This window comes from Leptodactylus fuscus, chromosome 6 (assembly GCF_031893055.1).
Source record: "Leptodactylus fuscus isolate aLepFus1 chromosome 6, aLepFus1.hap2, whole genome shotgun sequence".
In the NCBI taxonomy this organism is placed as follows: domain Eukaryota; kingdom Metazoa; phylum Chordata; class Amphibia; order Anura; family Leptodactylidae; genus Leptodactylus; species Leptodactylus fuscus.
Genome location: NC_134270.1, coordinates 132,032,732 through 132,045,233, shown reverse-complemented (window position 1 = coordinate 132,045,233; position 12,502 = coordinate 132,032,732). Strand labels below are relative to the sequence as shown.

The 12,502-nt window shown below is 42.1% G+C and overlaps 1 protein-coding gene across 1 annotated transcript in view; it reads left to right on the top strand.

The window, feature by feature from the left end:
• The first annotated feature begins 1,402 nt into the window (after positions 1-1,402).
• The window catches only part of LOC142208639 (serine/threonine-protein kinase 17A-like), a 47,725-nt gene continuing 36,625 nt past the window's right edge, over positions 1,403-12,502 (top strand). Inside the window, exon 1 of the mRNA XM_075277268.1 lies at positions 1,403-1,731. Within this exon, the coding sequence (XP_075133369.1) occupies positions 1,634-1,731 (98 nt within the window). The 5' untranslated portion in view covers positions 1,403-1,633. The remainder of the gene's footprint in view (positions 1,732-12,502) is intronic.

Below are 12,502 nucleotides of genomic sequence, written 5' to 3'. Positions count from 1 at the left end.
TCGTAAAAACTGCCAAAAAGTTGGCTCCCGATTTGGAGATGATTGAGAGGTGGGACAGATAAAGGTTTATGATATTTTTATATGTCCTATTAATCTGCAATTATTCACCTCTATCACTGAGTATATCATTTGTCATCCAGAACTTTGGTAAGGTGGCGATTGTGTAACAGTGCTCTCACTACATGTTACTCTGCTGAAAAAACATCTTTATATCATTTTTTACAAGAACATTTTGTCTTAAAGGGACTGTACACGTATAGAAAAACGTGACTGTTGTCTTCCAGAAACATCTCCATACCTGTCCACAGGCTGTATCTGCATTTGCAGCGTTGCAATAGTTCACACAATCTGTGTGCAATGGTAAAAAAGTTATCCAGTAAAAAACCCATTTAGGTTAAGACCCCATGGAGCGAAATGGTAGCCACAACCGCTGCGAGAAAAACCACGGCAGAAATGCATTGTGGCTTATCCCGCAGCGTTTTTCACAGAAATTGATTTTCTGGTTCTATTATACCGATACGGAAACTGCAAACGTTTCCATAGGTATATCTGACATATTTCCACGACGGGCAAATCGCAGCATTTCCAGCCCATGGGGCCCCGGCCTAATTCCAAGGTCCTGTCCATATGTCCCAGACTCCGTGTGCATAGAACGCACTGCATCATGGTCAGTGACGGTGCTGTGATTTTCCTAATACCCCATCACTACAGTAAATTCTGCGTTCTTAAAAACCATCTTCTTAAGAGAAATAGGCTCTGTTCGCACATGAACTGTAGTAGTTAGAAGTCACAGACTCCATCAAAAATGCTGGAAAAAAATGATAGTCAATGGAATCCACCAGGTGGCATTGTTGATGGATCCATCCCTGCTACTATGAAATAGCAAAATGCCGGATGCAGATGTGAACAGAGCCTAAGTTAGTTTTAGTTTTCATGAAGATAAGCAGCTCTAGGGGAGTCTGGCAGCCACTTATCCTCCCAAATTGACATAATACTAGGATATTATTGCAATATACCATCCTTACAATACAGTATAAGGATTGTGAATAAGGATATAATCATTTCTCCAGAACTTAAAGGCACTTTCAGGATTTATATAGAGTGTTTCATAAGTATTCAGTATCAATATTACATAATTGTTTTGCAATAATAATAATAATAATAATAATAATAATAATAATAATAATAATAATAATAATAATAATAATAATAATAGATATCTGTAATATTGTTACTGTTTCTTTGATGCCTTCGTTGGAAATGAACTTCACACGAGGATGCAATTTGCAGAAGCGGCCACTGGGGGCGGTGTGCGTCCTTGTGATTGGCCGGCCGGGGCTCGGGCAGATGTGTATGTGTCTGTGCACACTGCACGTTCTCTATAGAGCAGCAGCAGCTGTGGAAGAGGACAGTCTGGCCGGAGTCTGAGCTCAGCACAAGTCTTCTCACAGGAAACCCTCAAGACGTCTGCAGCATCATGTCCGTGACCTGGCCAGCCCCCGCCGGCAGGACATAGTGAGGACTGTCTATGGACGAAGCCTCCGCAGCTTTATACCGCTCAGACATTGGATTGTGTACAGACAGTGACTTGTTCTGCGCCAGTTCACACTACTGAGGGACATCTGCGATTGCAATGATGGATAAAAGCAGCCTGGTCACTCACACTCAGACTGTCCTGAGGACTGAGCCCTTCACTGACCACTATAGTGTTGTGGGCAAGGAGCTGGGCAGGTAAGGGGGCATCAGGGGCACGGGTATTATAGTTACCTAGAGCATCCCATAATATCTCTGCCAATTGCAATAACTGTAAGATACTTGCTAGAAGTTGTAGAACTATAAGTCCCAGCACATATTTTACATACAAAGCTATCTGCAGATTGGATTTCTGTTTCTTTCATAGGGATATGTTGTCATTCCAATGTCTCTGGGGTCTAATGTCAATGAAGAACCCTATTGTTACGTAGTCGGGGTGCAGCAGTAGATTTCCCCCTATTGAAATAGAATTAGCGCAGGCTGGTCAGGGGTATGATCTTTCATCGTACGGTGATCGTGGTGGATTTAGGATTTTTCATGCTGACATGGGGTGATTTATATCTCCTACACAAATAAAGGGGATTCCATTTCCATGCATCTGACATTTGTAAAGGTGCTGGCACAGAGATGCCCACTAATTCCCAAAATTGATGCTGGTCAGACATTGGCCACTTGTGATCTCTGGTGCATTGGTATGGCTTATACTATACAGTATATTGCTATCCTTCACGATCCTGGAATCTGGGGAGTCCAAGCAAATGTCCCCCAATAGTGTTATATTGTGATGTGAGTCCCCACATTGTTAACGCTTGTATTTATGGCTATATAATGATATGAATACTGAAGGTAACATTCCTCTATAACAAGACTTCGCTGAAGATAAGACGCATTTAAGTCTATTCAGTATCCCCAGAGTATTGTATCGACTGACTATTTGATATAATCTGACAACATTGACGCCAGATATGCCAGCCAAAACCAACCTGACATCACTAGGCTGTTATTTGTGTTACATCTGCCAAAATATCTGATTCCTGGGGCATCTGGCAGCGTCTATGGTGTCTGTGGCCATTGATAGAGAGAACTGGCCAAATCCACATCTGGCTCTTTTCATAGTCCAACCTTATACTGCTGACTCTCTAGGTGGTGGTCCCAGAAGTGGGAAACTCACGATTCAGATATGTATAGCATATTGTACGGCTACGGTATACCATAAATATCATTAGGGAGATTCCGCCTTTAAAGTGAACTTGTCTTCGTGTTTGGGGCCACTAAACCAGAAGGATGTTGTTATATAGCTGAGGCCGGACCTTCCCTTCAATCTTCAGAAAATTTATTATATAACTTACTGGAGATGAGTCACAGTTTCATCTCCTTGGGTTCTGGTCCATCTAATGATTACTATGGATACTACAATGGATTCAGGGAAACCCTATTGACTATAATGAGGCCCGCTGGGTGTCTGCTTTCTTTTGCCGGATGTCCTTAGACCACAAAGTCTCGCTGGTGGGACTTTTGCTTCTGGTATATCAGACACTGACGGACACCTGGCGCAGATGTCAATGTAGTCTTAGAGGTTTCCATCATGTAAAAAGTTGTTCACCGGTGAGATTTAGGAGACACCCTCAAAAACCTCTTAGCATTATTTTTATTTATTTTTAAACTGTAATTTTTATTGAAAGGATTTTTGTAAAATACAATACAACACAAGAGTTGAAAACATAAAAAACATGAACGTGAAGCAATGCATATACCGTCAAGTAGACTGGTAATGTATACACATCACAAAAACCTGAGAGTGGAAATGAGGCGGGTGGGGGAGGAAGGGAAGGGGAAGGAGTCAGAGACCATTCAAAATACAGTATGCGTCCCAAGATGACCATATAGCCTGGAACGCCTCAACAGTATGGCTAAGTGTGGCTGTCATGTTCTCCATACTACGGACATCCTTAACTGGGGCTACAAGGTCAGAGCCAGAGGGAGGAGAGGCACTAAAAATCTCTTAGCATTATTAAAGGGATGTGTTTGCTCCATGGCCCCATTATTTGGTGACTTGCCAGAACACATATTTAGGAGGTGCTCCTCTTAAATAGGACCTTTCACCACCTCCACCAACTCCAATTCATAGCATCTGTTGATAGCTCCTCTAATCCCTGCACAGTTGGAATTCTTTCTCTAGCCCCCACCATTCCTGAGCAATCAGTGCTGTTAGTTTTGGTGTCTGATGAGCTAGTTAGGCGGGGGTGTGATTCAGAGCTACAATCAGAAGCGGACAGTGTCAGAGATCAGAATCAGACAGTATCTGACAGTTCAGAGCCTAAATATCATATCAGGCATCAAAACTAAGCACTCGTTCCAAAAAAATTCCAACTATGCTGAAAACAGTAAAGCAGTGCCTATAAAATAATGCCAAGGCATGGTTTAGGGAGAGGTGATGAAAGGTCCACTTTAAAGGCATCATTTGCAAGAAGTATTTTTACTGAGAAATCTGTTCTTCTTCAGTATAATATAATATAATTTAATAATACTTATACATGTTGGGAACATTGACTCTGCAGAGCATCACTACTCTGCACCTTGTATTAGAGGTTTATACTGACATCAAACAACCCCAGTCACCCAAGTTACAAAAACGCTGCTGCATAGAGGCTTACTATGAAGGTATCGAATACCCAGTGTGAATTAGTTGCCAACACCTCATTAGTAGTCATTCCCAGGTGTTGATATAAGCACTCTGCCCAATTATGCCCGCTACTCAAATGGGTTAAGACAATATGCCACCCTCTTCCCATGCATTCTTTTACATTGGTAGATAAGACAGATATACAGAGATGCCTGTGTGCACAATGCTGTAATAATGCTATCGTAACCTAGAACATCTACAATAATTACTACCTATGTAGACAAACCTGCTCATTACCGAACACATCCAACCCCATTTTCTCTGCAGTCATTTTCAATGCAGTGTCAAAAACCAGATATTTTGTTATTTTTACTTTATTCATTTCCTAAAAGGAGCATTACAGGGAAAACTGATACCCTATGTTATGTCTGGTGCAGGGTCTAAGAGCATGGATTCACTCTAGCCCATAGGGAGGGTCCAGATCAGGGGATACATTTGATGATGTTCCTATGCTGTAGAAGAGTATACGGAGAGGGGTTATCTCTATGAGACAACACTTGTGAAGATAAAGGATAGTCTGACCCCACCAGGTAGGCTAGCCTCTCTTGGTCCACTTTTGCTAGGTAGTAGCCTTTACATACTGGAAAACTTCTGTAAGGCTTGTCGTTTCCAAGATGTCCTGACTCGTATAGCCATCACACCGCTGAGATAAAGCTGGGAAACTTGATCCATTCATCGGTTTACTAGCCCAAACCTGGCTCAGCTACAGCGTACTGACATGATGGGTTCAGTTCAGTTGAACTGCATTAGGTCAGTGCGGTCAATACATAGACCGAGTTTCTTGACTTGAACTTGGTTGTCTGAAAACGTCTTTACACGAGCCAATTTTTCTTGTTTCCAACACATCCATTAAGTCTGTCTCCAGAACCTAGCATACCAACTGAGCTCCGAAATAGACAGATTAGTTACCTAATTCAAACAGTGATTCCTCTTGTGAATCCGAGCCTCCATTGCTGAGATACAGCAATGCAAATGACCTCTTTAGAGCAATGAGGGACTTGTCAATCGGTCAAAGTGAGAAGTGGCAACGCCTTCATTGCTCCAAATATCCCATTTCCGTATTAACAGATGACTCTTTCTATTTGCAGGTCTTGGTTCTGATGACAGACTCCCTTTAAAAAACTGCTGCTTAGTATATCCAGCCCATTGACAAAAGCCAGTCACGTGAAAATGAATGTTAATCAGTTCACCTTCTGAGGTTTTAATGCTATGACTGATCAGTGTATATCATACTTGCCAACTTTTGTGAACGAGTGTGCAAGAGAAAAATTTCCAAACAAGACAACATCCCCATGGACATGACCTTGCCCCCTTTCTTGCCCCTTAGCATGTGATGACAGCTATGGGATATTTGCATGCATGTATATTCAGATATTTCATTATATGTCCAACAGAAATACAATTGCAAATTTCTACAAATGTGTCATTATCATAATAGACTATTAAGTCAAAAACTAAATGCTTCCTGCCTTCCATGTGACAACCTGTAAAGCTGCTATGATATGGCTGTGCTGACCAGTGGTGCACAACCAGGCCACTCCAAGGACTCTGCAATAAAGAGATAAGACACAATGGGTTAATTACTCAGATTATGGGCCATTCACACCACTGCGCTATTCCCAAAGTAGACAGTGACTTTATGAGTAACACCAACCCTACAAATTCACTCCTTGGCTTCAGTTACAGAATGAGGCACTGTTAATAGGCATCTGTCCACCCGAGACCACACAAGACGTCTTAGGTGACCATATTAATAAGAAGCTTTATTACATTCTAATATTTGTGCATTAGAACTTAAACTCTAAGATAAAGAACACAAGGAAGAAGAAGGCGGCCTGCTTACCACAGCTTTGAGGATTTGTGGATAGTACTCAAGACTTCCTCCAAGAGATAAGTGTCATTGTCACCTCCATTGTGATACATTGTGGTCCTACCTGAAAGTCCATAAATGTAAAAGCATTGCAGTGACCAGTAAGGACTTCTGAGGTTGTATATACATTCAAATCCAAGTATATATTGTTTAATGGCTTAAATATATTGCAATGTGTATTAGAGAAGATCGATATTTGGTGTTCTTGAAGGGACTAGGATGTCCTTACACTGTGTTTTATGGCTCAAGGTGTGTAAATCTAATTGTGTCACTAACAATACTCTCATCAACGAGTTGGAGGTGGTTCATGGCAGGTTGAAGGTTCTCCAGACATAAATCCTGAGGAGACGGTGGTGGAAAAACCACTTGGAGCACAAGTACCAACCTATAAATGTTCCTTCAAGGGTTTGCACCTGTTTGATAATACCTTATTATTTCTTACAAGAGGAGAATGTCTACAGGTAATGGCTTACTAACATATAGTAACAAGCTGGACTGTATCTACTTGTTAGAATGTTGTCAGTTGAATCTTCAATTTCTGTTGTGGTTTGGCCAAAATATCCACATATGGATAACCCCTATCTGATTCAATGGAGCTAATCCACACCAACCATATACATATAGGTGACGTCTGTGGCATGTAGGACTATGGGATCTGTAGGCCAACCATTGACTTCGACCCATCTATTTTTCCATGGACTTTTAGAATAGAATAGAATGGCAGTCCTATAGGGACAGGACCTTATGGGAATCCTCTACATAATGCCATGAAATATGTTATGTGATATTTATATGGCAGGGAATTATGTTGTGGGAAGAAGTGGCTTGAGCGTGATGATGGTTGTAATAATTCTATACAATATGTAAATTATGATATTTGTTTGGTAACTATTGTACAGTATTATGCTGAAAGTCAGATGGGAACTTCCTCTTTTATGGTCTCTGCGGTTTTGCTGGAGCCACATTGAATTTATTACTACACCACACAATGAGAAATGTGACTGTCCGTCTGAGAATGTTAACACGGGATGTGAGGATGGTCAGGTGTTCTGCTAGGACTGAAGCTAGCTATACATTTACAGGAGAGACCATCCCCTGGCCTGTTTATATGAGAGCTATGAGCTGACACATTGGAATTCTGAGCAGGCGGCCAGGGCAGAAGTCAATGATTACATGACCTCCCTTCTTATTGACTATAAGGTCATGCTTCCCCTTCTTGTTTTTAGGTTCTGGTCAACTGCGTAAGTAGTTAGTAAGTCCTTATAAACCAAAACAAATGATGTCTCTGCTGTTACTATATACGGTAGGTTTTAGGTTACACTATCATTAGAAAGTTGTCAGTCACTGTGTGGGTGGGGTGAGCCGGACTCTCTCAGTCTCTCCTAGGAGTCCTGACTGGATGTACTTTGCTTTTTGCTCAGAAATTCTGTTCCAAACTAATGAAAACCTATATATCATAGAGCTCAGCTTCTCTTCCTGTATAGTATCGTATAGGGCTGGAATAAGCAAACAGATTTAGATTGTGAGCCCTGACTATATGTAAAGTATTATATAACTAAGACAATTTACAATATAAAAAGAAATAACCAGACAGGTTCACATTAAACCCAATGATTTGGTGGACAAAACCACTGGACATGTGTCTGTCTGTCCATGGTTATATGTTGCATGTACCACTGGACATGTGTCTGTCTGGCCATGGTTATATGTTGCATGTACCACTGGACATGTGTCTGTCTGGCCATGGTTATATGTTGCATGTACCACTGGACATGTGTCTGTCTGGCCATGGTTATATGTTGCATGTACCACTGGACATGTGTCTGTCTGGCCATGGTAATACGTTGCATGGACCTTCTGTTTCTTGTTACATACAATTGTCTTGGGATTCTGGATAATGATCTATCTCACTGACCGTGTCCAGCTCTTTATCTCCCTATGGAGATGTAGAATCTTATCCTGACACAATTACATTGACAGACTCTCTCAACCTGGGGCCGCTTTTACTTGTTTAACATTTTTTAACTCTCTAAGGATTTGTTGGAAAAAAATAAGATCTCTCTCCACTGACATCTTATCTTTAGCTGGTTTCATGTAGATGTCTTTATATTTGGTGATGATTAGCTTTAACCCTGATCAAGATATACAATATGATCCAAAAGAGAGCAGGACAGATCACAGATTTACTGCTGGAGACTAAATACAGATGGCCATATCAGATGTGTGTTGGTCAAACCTGGCCATGTATTTGAGGGCATCCAGACTCTCTCCTTATCCTTAGATCAATATTAGATCTGTGAGAGCCAAAAACCCAGCACCCCTGCAGATCAGCTGTCCCAGGACAGCACTGCTCCCAGTAATGTTTGCATGCTGGGAGCCATGTTTTTCACTCGCGGTGCAAAGTGTGGAGGTCCAGTTTATACAATATAGAACCGCACTCCAGACCGTGGTTATGCTTCAATAATATATTTCTTTATTAGTACATTACAACATTTCGGATGAAACCCTTCATCAGGCACATGAGGCGCATATGATACAGGATTTTGTAATGCAGTCCCAATAGACAGTTGAAGTCCACACGACTTGGCAAGTGGATCAATAAGTATGTAGTCGCTGGGTGAGAAGAACTTATGAAGAATGGTCCATTCGTCAGATGTTTCTCATATGGAACGGCAGGTGAGTCAATAGGAATATGCCGCTGGGTAAGCAAGGACGCACATTGTAAGTCTTCATTGGGACAATACTGCAGTATATAAAGTTGCTGCTATACATTGTATGGTGAGTTAGCAGTGCAACTCCTGGCATGTAAACATGAACGGAGCAGTGCTGTCCCGGACCGGCTGATCTGCAGAGGTCTTGCATGTTGGACCCTTATGTAATATTGGTGATCTCTCTCAAAGATAGTCCATTAATATTAGAACGTGCATAACCCCTTTAAAATGAGAACCCTTATATTCCTTACTAATACTGTACAAAGAAATATGTTAAAGAGGGACCAATACTCCCAAAAAAGGGGTCATTGGCAACCACAAAGGGGGCTTGGATAAAATGAACCCCCAAAGTGGATGGATTGAGGGCTTTCTGGGTGTCAAATGGGTGTTGCTAGGTGGGTTGTGGGTGGGGTCTAAAATCTCCCAGAATTTTGTTTGCAGTTACGATCTACATTCCAGCATCAGACTAATATTGCATATCCATATCTCCCAGCATCCCATCTTCCCAAAAAAGTACACATGATAAAAAATATTCATAAGTTAGACTGAAGTGATCTCAGATTGCAAAAACTGGAGTTCCCCTTTAGTGATATATGTAGTATATGCCACTTCTCTGTTTTATTTGTTTGGTTTTTTTCGCTAGTATTGCAAAAATAATTAGTTTTTTTGTTAGGAAACTCTGTAATTTACAGTATCGGAAAAATTTTTTACATAGGAGAATTCTCAGGCTCGAAAGATAGAAACTCACTGCCTTTAAACCGTACTACATGTGGGATTCTGACTAACCTGCTCACTTTACTATACTTATAGGGTAGAGGTGGATCAGGGCTAGTAATGGCGCATCTGTGTGCCATCATTACAGAATTGGTGGTGATCCTGTCTATCCTATAGACATACCGCCCAAGTTTTAAAGGACAGGAAGAGGGACAAAATGTGTGTGCTGCGGCGAATTTAGCCCCACCCACTCCTAAGTTGACTCCGCCCATTCCCATCCATTTCTCTTTGTGCTCCCCACACAGTATAATGCTCTTACAGTCATCCTAATATTATATGCCTCCACATTATAATGTCTTCAAATTGACATCACAGTATAAAGTCTCTCTTCTGGTGCACCGACAGTTTAATGTCCCCCTTATATGCCCCCAGTCCCATGTAGACAGCATTATCCTCTCTCCCTGCTTCAGCTCCACCCAATGTGCAGTCCCATGTAAAAAGCATTACCCCCCTCCTTCAGCCACCTTCAACATGCAGTCCCATCTACACCTACTAATCCTTGGGGGATGGTTGATTGAAACTTTGTGTGGAAAGTCGATAAACATTGTTCTAGTTCTCAGAAGGAGCTCGTCCTTTAACCACCTAAGATGTAGCATCCTTAGGCTAAGGACTAGAGATGAGCGAGTACTGTTGGGATCAGCCGATCCGAACAGCACGCTCGCATAGAAATGAATGGACGTAGCCAGCACGCGGGGGGTTAAGCGGCCGGCCGCCGTCAAAGCGGAAGTACCAGGTGCATCCATTCATTTCTATGGAGCGTGCTGTTCGGATCGGCTGATCCGAACAGTACTCACTCATCTCTACTAAGGACCCATGGGACGTCCTGCAGCCAAAAATCTCTGCGGTAAAAACCACAGCGGCAACGCAACACAGTTATTCCCCCAGCCCTTTAGACAGAAGGTTCATGGAGGTGAGAACTTTCTGTTACAATTATACGTATGGGGAAACCACTGGCATTTTTGGAGGTATAATTGACATGCTGCGATTTCCAAAACTGCGGCGGTTTTGGAAAATGCTAGAATCCCATCCACTTTACCCCTACTGTAAAACGCCGCGATTTTTCCCACAGTGTTTCCACCATGGGCAAATCGTGGCGTTTCCTGTTGCGGAAACGCAACTTTTTTGTTGTTGCAGATTTTGCTGCTTTTTTTTAAAACCAAAGCCAGAAGTAAATTGAGCAGAAGGTAGAAGTATAAGAACTTCTTAAGCTGAGTTCACACAGGGTTTTTTGGATTCTGAGGTGGCCTCCGCGTCAAAATCCGGTCCAAAAAACCCTGTGTGATCTCAGCTTTATATATTTCACATTCCTTCTGTAGCTACTCTTGGCTCTTGTCATTTATGGCTACAGTTTTCTGCAATGCAGAGATTGACAGCCACGGGGGTGGGGGTTGCACCTGCAGGTGAGCTGCAATACAACCCACCTGATTTTGAGGGGTTCTTGCATCGGCAGCTTGCAGGAGACCACACGGCAGACGTTTCCCGCAGACATTTTGCAGGGAATCCTACTGCATAGTCTTAGCCTAAAGAGCCTGTCACTAGTATATAAAAAGACCCGACATAATGTATAGCTCAAACTGTCTCCTATCATCTATTTCATGTCCTACAGTATGGCTTTGGACACCTCCCACCACATCTAGATGTAGGTCACCCCTCTCCCCTTCCTGCAGTAATACAGGGCTTAGGGTCTGCAGTTTCACAGAGTACATTACATCAGCGCTTGCTATATTTATATCTTCCCGGAATCCCTCTTTATTCAGGGAAGGCTCCGCAGTATTGTATGTATTCTATACAGATATCCGATGCCTCTTCTATATATAATCAGTGACTTACGTTATGGTCGGCGTTAGATCAGTGAATGGCGATTCTGGAGAGTAATACAAGCCATATTTTCTATTTTGAATGTACGCCATTCTCTAAGTTAGCCGCATGTAAGGGCTGTACTGTCTTTAGTACAAGGCTATACTTGTATGGGACTGCTGACTGTGTCTCGGAGGTCAGTGAGTCATTTTGCTAATAACACATGCACATTCATAATTCACTGATTTCCTCTCTACCATATTACTATAAAACAAGCCTAAAAAACCTAAAAAAATGAATCAGAGAGTAGGAGAGATAAAAGAAGCTGCAATGCTGTGACTGATCAGCCGGCCATTATCAGAACAGGGCATGGTGGGGGATACAGATATGAAGGCTAAACCTTTCATGACCCAGAAAAGTATCTACTTTATCATGAAATAGGAACATCTGTATACACATTGCGTGTCATGTAGCAAGGCATCAAAGACGGAGTGATGGGCATGGGGAGCATCAGCCCTCCGCACGGTCCTGGGTTACTTACAAGAAGCTACAATAAACAGTATTCTGTAGTAGTAGTAGTAAAAAAACATTGAATAAACTCATTATTATCCTGGCACTAGGACATGGGCTGCTCTGAGGCCTTCTGTGTCCCTAGAAATGCTGGGAATTTATGAGACTCTATGGAAGTGAAACACCGGGTCATGCAAAATTTGCAGTTTATGTCAACTATTTACTTGGCACAGTGTAGCGATTGTTGTGCTCCTATAGAAATGAATGGTGAATGTTGCACGACCGTAATGAGCAACTCAACGGAAAAAAAGCTATGTGACTGTTCCCTCATGCCCATAATCATTAAGCTGAAATTACTGCTTAGCACAGGCTTAAAGGGGGTGTCTAGCAGGATAAAATGTTTTACAATGGGTTAAATAGATATTATTTGCAGAGTACCAGACCCAGGGCCGCATTAACTATAGAGTAAATGGGGTAGTGGGGGCCCCTCAGCGATCAAGATCGATCGGTACGGTATTGCATTTCAGGTGTCACCCTGCTTTTCTGGGTGGCAGGTAGGAAACAGAGAAAGTTGGAGTGGTGGAGCAGAGAGCTATCAGCATCCTGCTCTAGCATATAGGCTTC